Below are 13,755 nucleotides of genomic sequence, written 5' to 3'. Positions count from 1 at the left end.
TTGCTTTGCTTAGATGTCTGCATTTTGCCCATTGCTAAATTGGTGGGAGCAAATGCCTTTCTCCTCTCTTTGGGTGCAAGGGAAGTGAAGTGAGGGAAGGGAAAGGCTCTCAGACTAGCTGGAGATGGCAGGGAGGGAGGGCAGTGCTTGTTAGCGTGCTGTGATCTCCTCTTCTACCGGATTTTATGGGCACCCTTCCCTTAAACACTATAGGACGTAGCCTCGTATAAAGGGCAGAAATGTGGCACAACGTGTTTTCCCAGTGCCGCAGCTGAAAGACAACGAAAAAGCCAGAATGAGCCAGATGCTGCCGTTGGCCTCTATGCAGTCAGCCTTACAGGGAATGACACCATCATAGCTGAGGAAGCGATGAGAGGGGGTCTCCTGTGGGAACCACCGTGTCAGAAATAAAGAGTAATTTGTCTCAACAAAGCAAGAACGTCTGTTTCAGAGCCAAAAACACAGGCATCAGCCTGCCTCTGATGCTGAAAAATATATTCTTCCCAGAGCCAGTGGATTTAAAGGCCATTCCTCCTGCATCCATCTGACTTCCTAGGAGAGCATGTACCAATAACTCCCAGAGGTGAAAAGTGCTCTTGCTACCTCTAAATGATTTTCCCATTCATAGGTTTTGCCCGTGACAGAGAATAATGATTTGCCCTGTAGTTAGGTTTGTCAAAAACAGAACGTTATTATGTCAGCTGAGCAATGAACAGTGGTACTGATGAACTCCTCAGCAGTAAGAATTCTGCTCTCTCCCATTTGACTGAGAAAAGGTTCAACCCTAATAGTAATAAATGTGAGGACATGGGGGAATAAATGGAAGAAATTAGCAAACGGCCAACAAACATGTTAGTGTGTTAGAAGTGCCTGCAAGCTGAGCATTTTGCCGGAGATTTGCATATACAGTTTTGATAATTATTTTGTGGATTCAATGACTTTAGATTTCTAGTATCTTCCTGAATGTAAAAGGTGAAATTTTAATCTAAGCAAAAGTAATTTGGGGTATATCTGCGTACAAAGATCAATAAATATTGTTTGAGCTTGCCTTAATGAAATCCAAAGCAAAGTTTTCTGGAAGAGAGACATGTCACTCTGTCTGGTGTTCCTGGTAATTAAAAAGATATCTGATTCTGTAAGGAAACCGGAGAATAGCATAACAGAACGGTGCAGACACTTAACGTTAAAGAAGCTCTAAAACTGCTAGGCACAGGAGTATTAGTTTGAAAACAAATTAAAGGCATCCTAGATACTCCTACAAAGGTTTAATATTTAACCTAAAGTGCTATCTGCTCTTCATTACTCTCTTACTCAAAGCTGGCACTTAGTCACAGTCAGCTGAAATTGCGTTTGGAGAGGGGCGATAACTACACAAGTACTAAAGGCAGCCATAAAGTGTCAATAAATTGCATAAGCAAGAGGCTTCAGCTGTCTGCGAGCGACACAAAGATGGATTGTCCTACGTCAGAGAGTTTCTTAGACAAAGCTTTGAACCAGATAGGAAACCAAAATTAGACTGTAATGGAGAGATTCCATTCTCAGTGGACATTCTGGTTGGGATACTAAATTAATTTACCTTGTCCAGGGCGTACAGCCTCATCTGTTACATAGTAGAGCTATAATGCAGTTGTCAAGATGTACTTGTATTCTTACAACTTCGTTTCCTGTATCTTACTGGAGCACTCTGCTTATGTACAACGCATAATTCAAATAGACTCAGAACTCTCTTTAGCAAAAGAAGAGAAGAACGCTTATTTGAGAATAAAGAAGAAAACGTGGAGGATTGTGGATTTGTCCCCCAACAAATGAAACTGTTAGCGATTTTTAATTTAGTTCTCTGTATTAAGATGCTAACAGCGTAACAGGAAGGTGTAAGTGGCTTACTTGCTTTTTCTTTGTGCTTCTTAATGAAGGGGAAGTTATGTGATCTTTTTCCACCCGTAAGATATTTCTATTCTCATATTTTAGGAATGCCAGCAGAATGTGAAATCCAGTATACCTGTCATAAAATGCCAGAGTCAATTAAATATGACAGGTCCGAGCCACCTGTATCCCCGGAGCAGCTGCAGCAGCAGTGAGCTCTCCCTCTCAAGTGCTTGCAGTGAATATTCCAGTGGTTCTTCCTACACTTGGAATGATGGAAAGACTTTCAGCAAAAGGGTAAATCAAATTAATTTTCTTCAGTTATTAGTTTAAATTCATCTGAAACAAGATTAATTTCAAAGCTGCCTGTTTCAGATCTTTTTTTTCCTCACTTTCTTCTCTCTTTTATGTTTTAAAAGAGTTACCACTAACTTCAGTAAGGGTTCCGTCCCCAATGTCTCCCTCCTTCTCACTCTCACCCCTTTTATTTTTTTTTAACAATTCCTTTATCACTCCAATTTGTTCACAGTTTCCTCAATTTATTCTGACATTTATTCTGTCTTTCACAATCCAAATTGTTCTTCTTCTTTATCTTAATCCTTCCATTCATATTGTTCTTCTTACAGGTTTTAAATGCACTGCAGCCTCCATGCCACTATGAAATCCTTTATTAAAAAAGAACGTTGCTATTAATAGCAGTGGATGAAATGTAATGCCCTATGCAGCTCCTAAACCTCTTTACTCAAATGGTAACACTTTTTATTAACAGGACTTAGGAGTAATATGTGAGGTCTCTTTTGTTTTAACAGTCATCTGTGAGCTGGGATAAAAGAATAAGCATTGGTTCTTCGCTCCCAAGCAACCTCTCAAGTCCTGCAGATGATCTACCTCCAACTCGTATCAAGGAAAACCATATCTTAGAAGGGCTGAAGAAATTACAGAAGCAAAAAATATTACTTGAATCACCTTCAGTAATATCAAAATGGGGCTACAAAGATTGCATGAACTCTAATGAAGGAATTTATTCCCCTGGAGTTAAATGTGGCAGCCATAATGAACAGACTCATTGTAAGCCAATGGAAATAGGAAGTATTTGCATAGAACATAACAAAACTTTCTCTTACGATTCAGATTCACATGATGATGCAGATGACGACTCTTCATCCCTACTGTTGCTGCAGGAAGTACCAAGCAAAGACTGCAGGACCTATTGTAATAAACTAACTCACAGTGTTTCTGACAGTCTCTTTGACTGGGATCCTGATAGGAAACATTTCCTAGAAAGAAGTTCGTGTTTTAATTCAGAGGAAAGACCTGAAAAATTAACTAATTTTGTCAGTGGATTTCAGGCAGAGGTAAAATCGTGCACCAGAGCAAAGCTGCCTGAGATACAGTTAAATCAAAGCCATGCTAATGCAGGCTGGAAGGACCTTAATTTTCAGCTTTCAGATACTGATGACAATGAAATCTTGGATGAATTGCACATAGAAAGCAGTGATGAGAAAAGTCCATCAGATATATTAGCAACTCCTTTTACTGAGAAGTACACAAAGACCTCTGACATGCTTCAAGTCACGGAGAATTCTCAGTTTGTATCTGCTAACAAAGAGGAAAAACAGTTATCTGCTCACTCAGACATTAGACCAAAGACAGGTAATTTCATTAAACAACAAAAGGTTATAAAAAAGACCTCTTCTGAAGAGTGTATTACTGTAATATTTGATGCTGAGGATGGTGAGCCTATTGAATTCAGCTCACATCAAACTGGAGTTGTCACTGTAACAAGAAATGAAATTTCAATCAACCAGCCACAAAGCAGGTCTGGTGCAGAATATACTGAACTTATACCTCAGGGAATAACTGATTTGCAGAGAGGAACCAATGCTGGAAACTACACTGCTTTAGAAGGACCTGAAAATGAAACTGAGAAACAGAATCTTGAAGATAACACAGGGCATAAAAATGCAGTTGTCCCCATGACCTGCAGTGAATCTTCACGCTGTGGAAGAGTGACCCTGCAAAATACTCCACGACAAAAACTAGTGAAGCCAGTGTATGATGTATCATACAAGGCCAGTTCAAGCTCCACTGCGCATGCAGGAATCGATCAAAAGCCAAACCTGACTAAAATACCCAGCAGAGGTAAACTTTCTCCACAAAAAACTGCGATGATAGAGAGCAAGGAGACACCTGTAGCTCAACCAGTGGGTCCTGCAACCCTTGAAAAATCACCTGCTTTGCCACCTGTGAAGCTTTCGAGATTCAAAAAGGCACAAAGTCCACCTCGTAGTTTTGACTCAAAAGTCGACCTCCAGGTTCCAAAGCCCCCTGCCCACCTCCTGTCTGGCTTGAAACGTCCAGGCAGAGGTGACGGGTCAAAGTATCCAAAGAGTCAGAGTCCAGCATTGCCTCAGCACCTTATAGAGCCCAGTGACTATGGAGAACCTCCAACCAGAGACTTTCACTGTGATTTAGCATCTGTAGAAGCCCGATCTCCGTCCCCACCGCTTCCTCCAGGCAGGTCAACATCCCTGTTGATTCGGCCTAATTACGCACATTCACCACCTGCAGCAGTAAAGTTGGGAGGAGCTGGTCCCAGTGAAACAGCAAAAAATATACTGAAATCATCACCATTAAAAGGAACGGTGAACTCTGGCTTTCATAATCAATCTCATCATGAAATGCAAGCAAAAAATGTATCTTCTGGGGCCAAAATTGAATTATCTTACCTTCAGGAAAATGCAGAAGCAATTATGCAAAATAAATGCATAACTCAGCAACCCCACAGTGCATGCCAAGGACTTTCCAAAGTTTCCACAAAGCAAGTCTGCCCAAAAAGCCCTGATCAGCTGGGTCTCCACAGGAGTCATGAATTCTCCAACACAGATTTTCAAACAGCCAGGTCCTTTTCTCTAGGTTGTCCATCATTAGAAACAACTTCTTCACAAAACACATATTCCAGCAAAAGAGATGGTTCCATTGACAGTGGGGCGGATCAGCCACAAAAGATGCCAAACATTCTCTCTGCAACTCCTCAATGTCATACAACAAGCACAAGTGAGCCTTTACTATCTCAGGTAAACAATTCTCCGATGTCAACACTGTTTCATGGTAGTGACACTGCACATGCTACCCAAAACTCTAATGAGAAAGGAACGAAAACCCGTCTCCCTGTGGGACTGAAATTATTTGTCAAATCTCCCCAACTTCTCCGAAAGAGCTCTACTGTACCAGGAAAGCAGGAGAAAGACAGTATAAATGCAGCTTCCAAAAGTAATGTGAGTTCAAGTAAGTACAAGCAAAACGAATCTTTAAGTATAAGCACTAGAGGTGCAACAGATGCTGAATTAAAAGACTCTACATCTGATGCTGAAGTAAAAAATAACTTTACGGTGGGGCTTAGTATGGGTCCAGCATCACCTCATTCACATGAAAGCTCCAACTTGGTGGTAGACAGAGTAGATGGATTAGAAAACAAATTAGTTAAGAGATCTGTTTCTTCTAGCAACAAGTCACACTTGAAGCCAGCTCTGGGCATGAATGGAGCAAAAGCGCGTAGCCAGAGTTTTAGCATTCATACAGGGGAAAAGCCATCTGCCGCTGTGACAGAGGGGCCCGGAAAAGTACGGACTCAGATTATTACAAACACTTTTGATAGAGGAAATTCTCTAACAAGGCAGAACTCAGCCATGGAAGGACTTCAAATCAGGGCCATTCCTGGGTCAGCAGTGACACCAGAGATGCCTTCGTGTGCTGCTAAAACCACAGAAAATTCTTATTCTAGGCAAGGTTCTCTTGGAAATACGAGTAGTTGCAATAGCCACCATGGCAGCCCAAGCAAACTGCCCTTCAGATCATCTTCAAAAGTAGACTTGTTTCACAACACTTCAAAATGTGATGGGAACAAACCATTTTCTCAGAAGGATGCATGCAGTCTGTGTGTCCAGAGTGAGAAAAGCACTGGAAGTTTTAAACGTGAGGCTCTAAGTAAAAAAAGTGTTTTGCCAGCAGAGTTGGAGTTTGAAACGTCAGCTACTGTATCTTCCAAACAAATTTCATCATTTCAAAACTTGGATGGAATAAAGTGTCCTCATAAACTGGAAGCAACAAAGTCACAAAGACAGCAAATGTCTTCAAAGTTAGCAGAAGCCTCTGAGAAGGTTGCCAACGTTTTGAGTTCACCAGCTTCACAACACACAATAGAGGAGAAAGTCATGTTATGCATCCAAGAAAATATGCAAAAGGGCCAAGGACAAACCAAATCTCCCACTGCAGAGACTAAACAAAAGACGGGGCCCTCTATAGCTAGTTGGTTTGGCTTTCGAAAGAGTAAGCTCCCAGCACTGAGCAGCAGGAAAACTGATGTTCCTAAAACAAAGGTAGAAAAAAAAGATGTGAAAGTTTCAGGATTTGGAATTAAGCAGGCAAAATTAGAGAGAAGAAAAGAAAAAAAGAGAATTGAACAACACTGTGAAATAGAAAATGACATCAACAGGAAAACCGACAATGGTGACATTTTAGCTGATGTCATGGAGAGCAAAATTATGAAACCTTCACGCGACACGCCCGTTGAGATTGAGTGTGAACACGTCAAAGGTTCCACCACAGCTCCGTACTCACCGAAAGACAGTTTTATGAAAGAGCTTTTAAACAGGTAAATCTCTGGGAGACAATTCGGGATGTGCTGTTGTACGCTGTAGCTTTACAGATGCCCAGATGCTAAGTTCAGTGTATGTTCCTTTTAGACTAAGAATGCAGAGAATCAGTCAGTACGTACATTGTCAGGACTGTAACCTCTACAGGAAAAAACACTAATAACGAGATGATAATTTTGTTCATATTACTTTATTAACCAAGCCAATGGCCTTTGAAATTAAAGAATGGCAGGTTACATCCAAGCTGACAGAAATTCAAATGATTCCAGAAATCAAGAATCTAGGCAGATGGTGTGTAAAGATAGAGAATAATTAGGTTCATGTTTTAACGCACTCCATCTTCATGTATTGTAACCAGCAAACACGTTATTTGTTAACTAGTCAGAATTAATTACATTTCTAGCTGCCACAACTTCAGTCACAGAAGAACTTAGCAAGTGCAGTACTGTGTTTTCAGGTTTGCCCCACAGCAGTCCAAAATATAATATAAATCATTACCTGTGAAAGACTAAATTGATATACTACCTGAAATTGCAAGTGACAGATTTGATCAAGGCTAGTTAGAAACATTTATCACTCAAAGGTCTAGAGACAGAAAGATACAGAGAGGTTACTTTCAACATTAAAGGAATGGAAAAGTAGAGTGATTGAAGAAGGGCAATGTAATTTATCAGAGGAATCACTCTCTACCTGCAGAGTTGATAAGAAAGCAGCTCAGCAGACAGAAAGTGGATCAAATAATGTTTCCTACAGGAGTGTGTCGAAGGGCAGCTCCCAGGGCTCCTCTCTTCACGGCAACTCTATCAGCTCTCAAGGAAACCACAAGAAAAACAGCAACACGAAAGCTGATATGGAGATGCAGTATCAGACCCTGGTAAGTGCTTCATGTGTCCATGAAAACATTATTACCTTCTTTTTAATTCTGGATGTGTTCCCTATTGCCAGTACAGACCATCAGGATAACTGTTTACATATGATAGAAAGATTTTGTGTAGCTAGAGAAACATGAATTAATACAAAGTTGGTAGCTTGACTGGAGGCCAGTTTATGCAGCTAGTCATGAAGATCCTACTCCTTCTGCTGGCGATTCAGTTCCAGTGGAGATACATGCAAAACAATGCTATAATCTACTGTAGTAGATTGAGATAATAGGACCATTTTCTTTTTTTTTCATTTTTCCCCTTTCCCTGATAATTACATGCCAGTGTTGAACATTCCTCTGAACATTATAGAAATTGCTAAGCCTGAAAAGTGCACTGCTTGTGAGGAAAAGGTAAAGTATTGGACCACTTTTGGGAGTCTTTCAAAAGTGGAAACATACCTTTGACCCATGTTTCTTGCTGTACCATGGAAAAGCTCCCTGTTAATGCCCTGCAGTTAGTTTTATGCTTCAGTAAGATACTGACTGTACCCGATACTTCAATTTGTCCAGAGTAGGAATGCTGCAGTTTAGAAGAAAAATAATTTCATATTCTGTTAGCTGCTGGATTCCAGTTCTTGAAAGGTTATGTGAGTCACTCACTTTTCAACATCGAGCAGTGCACGCACAGAGTCTAGAACTGTAGCCTAAAGTCAGAGTGAATGGGTGCCCTTCCTTGTGAAGCTTCTAGTAATTAACCTTAGGATTCAGTGTGCCATTTCTTGCCTAGCAAGGGCCCTTCCCGTGATGTTTTAAAGTCCAAGCACCAGGAGAACAGAGATGCTTTAACTCAATGAGCATCCTTATTCCTGATAGCTGTCTTGGCCGTATTGTTATGATTATTATTAACCATAATCACAATTTTCACAAAGTAGTCTGAAAACTTGTGCCAAATACAATACTGAATGTGAAGGTGAGGTTATTACTTTTGTTGTTCTGATAAAAGTGAGTTATTGGCATTTTATAGGAGAAAGAGAAACACATGCAACTGTTTTGTCTGAGAGAATTTGAAATACAAATTCTTTGGGATGTATTTCAAGGGAGAAAAGATTTCAAAAATAGGAACTGGAAAAACTTCTGGCTTAGTACTGATGTTCAGCTTAGGACTGATGTTCAGGATGCTTAAGACTAAAGTATCTCACACATGGTTTCAACTTCAGGCAAACGTTTTTCACTTTAATTCAGACGTCTCTCCTAAGAACATCTGCAAGGTCATTTTTTAAAACTTACAGGGAATATGTTCCCTGAATGAATGTCTTGGAAAACTTTTTCCTCCTGACTCCTGTGGTATCATCTCTTCTGTGAAAATGTAGATGTCTCCTGCATTATAAAAACCACAAATTATAAGCATATCTAAGGCTGTCCTTGTAGTGTCACTGAGAGGAAAGAGAGAATGAAAGTCTGGAAATGTGCAATATGCAGGAAATTCAATCCAGCTGATCTAGAACTTTGATAGCAGAGCAGAGCCCCTTATCAGAGCCACTCAGTTTAACTATGCCCCATTTAATACGGTCCTGACAGCTGAGGGTATATCTTCACTGTACAGAAGTACAAAAACTCTACACATTGCTTCTACAATTTCTTTCGAACTTGTTATTTTCTAATACTGCAGTAATTTGCTGTGCCCTGTGTCTGTCATATTGTGAAGTCTTTCTAAAGGCAGCAATGACAGTCACTTGGGACTTTTAAGTGTATCTTCAAGAGACACACTTGGTTTTATCAGGGAACTACAAAGATTGTCCTTAATATACATAAATAATGGAGAAATGCTGATGATACTGTTTAGTTTTTAAGGACAGGTTAGTCATGGGGAATAGGCATTTCCTGTCCTATACCATACAGTCTTTTCTCCACTGGGCATCAAAGTAGTTTTTTTATTGTTTTTGAAGGTTAAGTTGCATTATATGTAACTTTTGTGGTGCCTAATTCCTGAGAGAAATATTTGGTGCCAGAAGACTGAGGACATCTAGAATAATGAGATTAAAAACATGTGTACAGTCCTGAATGTTAATGTATGAACGAGAAATACCTGAAGATTTCACAGTATGTGATATGGCATCTTGTCCTCCAACCTTCTTCAACATAAAGAGTGGAAAGTCTTTAAATTCAAAGTTCATGCGTCTTATTACTATCATTTCCAGTTTCTCTTTGGTGTCTGCTTACTTTGAAGCAGATTGCAAAGGACTGGGAGACAGCTGTGACTCAAAACAGTTTCATGCAGCGGAATGGCCTGTTGTGTGGTTTTTTGCTTGTAGAAAGACAAAATTAATGCTTTTGGAGAAAACAACATAAATCTTTTGTAAAGCCCTAAACTAAGATTTCTTTTACTTTTTTGAACAATGCAAAGTGCAGTCATATGAGTTCAGTGAGAAAGCTGCTGGATTTCAAAACCGCATGTTGTATATATATTTTTTTATTTATATATATTTTTTGTATGTGTGTGTATATATATATATATATACTGCTTTAAATCCTGGCTGTAACATTCTTTTAACATTAATTTTCTAGCAAGTTTTTCCTTTAAAGCCTATTGAATTTTTGATGATTATATCTTTTTTCTTGTGCTGTGCCAGGTAAAGACTTGGGGCACTATTATGCCATAACATATGCACCAATTACCTCTGATTTCTGTTCATGCAAAGAATGTTATTGCTTGAATGCCACTGAATTTATGGAAAAAGCAATGTTCCACCAATGGCAGCCTTATGCATTCACCTTCAGAGGGGTACGCTTCCCGTTAGTGTTCATCAAAAAAGCTCTTTGCTCTAAAGGCCAGCCAACAGAAATACATAATCCTTTAGCCCACACCAAGATATTCCACATTCTCCGATACTTTTTCATGCCCTTGACTGGAGCTTAAGGTGCAATACAATCATTTTTGTGCTGCACTGCTTCGTTTCATCCTTGTGATTTTATTACAGCCCGGTGTAATTTAGAAAAGCCGTGGGCTTTACTTTGTGAGGTGGAAGGGTGGCACCAAAATCAAGACACCAGAAGTTTTGTATAGCACTGTCTGTCTGCAGTCTGTGTGTCTGGGGAAAACCCTGAGATCTATCCTAATATTGTGAGAAGTCACAGCAGCAGCCAGCCACGGACCGCCGTGCGGTCTGTAAACATGAGAAATTGTGCTAACCGTAACTCAGTGCCGAATGGTCACATACTCTCCTCCCCATTTTCTATAGGCTGAAGAGCATCATCTCAGAAGAAAAAAGATGTAATCAAATCTCTGGGATTAAGAGATTATAAATGTACTTTCATAAATTCAGGGAGCGAGTCTTTCATATTTTACCGAGGCTAGACACAAGCGGTCAGTGGGGCTCCTCGTGTAAGCCAGGCAAGCAGTATATATATACTGTGAGGAAAGATAGGCCATGCAAGTAATGATAAATTCTACTGGTGTAGATTACAGGACGTATTTAACGTTGTTGTGAATGTGCTAGAAGTAGTTTAAAACAGCAGAGAGTGATTAACAAATACTTCAAGATCTCTGAGATACGTAGAACAATGTTTTTCTGCAGCGCTGGTTTGCCTCCTCTCATCACCCTTCATTCCTGTTTGATTTATATAGCACGGCAGAAAAATATGTCTCTGGATCTGAATTATGGCCACTGATGGCATGTAATGGAGGGGGTTTTCACTGTATGCTGGGAAGATACTCTGGTTTTATATACGCTTGGGAAATAGGAGCACAGAAGAACAGAGCAAAAATGTACTTTCATCTGAAAAATAGAATATCTAAGGGTTTGAATAACACAGGCTCTTAGAGCACGCTGCATCTTTAAATGAAATTTTAGTCTCTGTTTACCTAATAAATGCTCTTAAACAGAGGAGAAACAAAACCACCAAAGTTCAGCGTTTCCAAACTGAATTAGAGAGATACCACATCATATATTGAGTGAATTTGAATTAATAATCTGAAACGTGGTATTTCTAGAGAGAAACAAATAAGAGGTCAGGAGAATAGAGCATAATTTTTTTTTAATGGACTCTTAGCAGCCTTGTAACTTAACTCTGGTTTATTTCTGAAAAAATGTTCTGTAGTTATCATGAAGCAACTTAAAGTCACAGATGTTCTTCACTTTTATACAGGCTAAAGTAGTCACAGAAAACCTGCAAGAAGAAGAGGAGGACACCATGACAAGGAGTATGAGTCAGAGTCATGTGATAGGTACCAAATTCTATTTTACACTGGGTTTTATTGCTGTCTCAGTTCTTGGGGGAAAAAGCATGTTTAATTCTCATTTCTTTCTTTCTTTGCCCACCTAATATCAGCTTTAGCATTCATTTAGCCCTTGATAGCCTGATTTTACCAACTATATAAAAGATGATTACCAATTGTGTATCTGTGCGATGCGTGACAGAAGAGCTTGGGTATCTGGCTGTGAAAGATCGTTTCAGCCTACAAAACTAGTGGGTTACATATAGTGGCTTAACTCAAAGATAGTTGTGCGTGATACTTTCAGTGGAAATAATACTGGTGTAATGTAACTCTGTCATCTGGCCTTGAATTAGAAAAATTCAGAATAAAATTTCGAATAGCAGAATAATTACTGTAATAAACAAAACCAGAAGGAGGAGCAAACCAGGTGCCTGTTCAGAAGACCTTAAAGCTGTGTTGAAAATAAGTTGCCTTTGCTCTATGCTTTTCAGGAGGCTACCACGTTCCACCCTGTTTCTTGATTGGCACGTACCCGTTTTTGACCTCAGTACCTGTTAAAATATCTAACAGGCAGTGAGAACAAAACAGAAGTCTGGGATTCGTATTAGAACAGTATGTCACCAATGTAAGGAACTGACTGAACGAAAAATATTCTCTTTTAGCAAGACCCCTTTGCGGGCACAGGCTGCAGCAACAGTTAAAATCCGATTCGGTGTTGCCAGGACACGGGAAGTGATTTTGCTAGCCAGAAGCTCTTCCATTTCACTAGTACTGTCAACCCAGCAAGTGGGGCTGAACGGAGGTATCATGCCGAAACACATTTCTCTCTGAAGTAGTAGGAAAATGTTTGCATGCTTTATGGACCCATACATCCTTTTTCCTCCCAAATTCAGCCAAATGAACTCTGCCTGTCTCTACTTGCAGAAGAGGTCCCTAAAGTCTTCCCTCTCTAAGAACCTAGTCATAACTTGGCTCCCTCACAACAACTAAATAACAAGAACTTCGAACAATGCAGTGTAAGACTCTGCGGGGATACTGTGAGTGGGTAGACACTATCCCTGAAAAGAGAAGTACAAGCTCCTCACTCTATGAATAAAGGACTTCTTTTCTTTTACAAGAAATTGCCCAGAAGATAATAACTCACTTAAGATCATTCAGAATTATTTTGCGTCAGACTGAAATACTTATTTTGCCCCCACTCCAAAATCCTCAAAACTTTTCTTTGAATTGATGTGAAATGTTTGGGTATGTTTTTTTTTTATCCGGATACTGAACAAGGTTAAACAGCTATTTACAGGGTTTTTACTGAAAAGACTTCAGCGCGTCCTTGGTGTTCAGCAGCGTGATTGGTGGCTGTGGCTGAGACCTAATTGCTGTATATTGTGATAAATTACTTTGTTATTGGGCCCTGTAATATGTCATGCAGAGGTCTTTGGGGGGTGTTAATGTTTTGCTCCTCTCACAGGCACCAAATCTGACTCTCTGACAGGACATAGTGGTTATGGAACAGGTTGGTTGGCATTCCCCTAACTCAGACTTCAGTTGTGCCTTGAGTTCATGAGGCCCTCAGTTAGCTGGGAGAGGTCATCAATGCAGATCCAGGACTCCTGTGCACCAAAGTCCTTTTTTGCAGAGAAAAGACCTTTTTCTTCACCTTTTTCGGGGCTGATGGCATGGATAAAGTGACAGGGCAGCCTGTGGCCCAGGCTATACAAGTCCACAGTATGTGGTACTACAGAGATGCCAGGCAGTGCTGCCCTCGTGACGTTCCTAGTGCTCGTGCAAAGACTTTTCCATCATCTGAATGGATTCATCTGATATAATTCATCTGAAGTATATCAGATTATAATATAGATTAATCATATAATATCAGATTATAATTCATCTGAATTATACCAATTGCAAAAGCATCTTCTTTTCCCTGACAATGCCATCTCTTAAAGGCTCAACACAGGATTCCATCCATCCCTGTTCTGCCTTGTCAATCCATCTAGACTAACTCAAGGAGTTTGCTTTGAGGATCTAGTTGTAACGTCAGGAAACTTTGATGATGGGAGGCATTATGTGCAATAGGTAGTATTGGCACAGTAGAAATAATAGAAGTGTGAGTAAATTTATTAACATTAGCACAGCAAGTCCTAATGCAGAATGTACCAGTC

The 13,755-nt window shown here is 39.9% G+C and overlaps 1 protein-coding gene across 1 annotated transcript in view; it reads left to right on the top strand.

Moving 5' to 3' along the window:
- The window catches only part of NCKAP5 (NCK-associated protein 5), a 191,655-nt gene that overhangs the window by 128,315 nt on the left and 49,585 nt on the right, over nt 1-13,755 (top strand). The window contains exons 8-11 of the mRNA XM_010143987.1: nt 1,969-2,160; nt 2,673-6,517; nt 7,215-7,392; nt 11,527-11,605. Coding sequence (XP_010142289.1) covers nt 1,969-2,160; nt 2,673-6,517; nt 7,215-7,392; nt 11,527-11,605 — 4,294 coding nt within the window. The remainder of the gene's footprint in view (nt 1-1,968; nt 2,161-2,672; nt 6,518-7,214; nt 7,393-11,526; nt 11,606-13,755) is intronic.

This window comes from Buceros rhinoceros, unplaced genomic scaffold (assembly GCF_000710305.1).
Source record: "Buceros rhinoceros silvestris isolate BGI_N320 unplaced genomic scaffold, ASM71030v1 scaffold389, whole genome shotgun sequence".
Classification (NCBI taxonomy): Eukaryota; Metazoa; Chordata; class Aves; order Bucerotiformes; family Bucerotidae; genus Buceros; species Buceros rhinoceros.
This window is presented reverse-complemented; position numbering and strand designations above follow the sequence as displayed.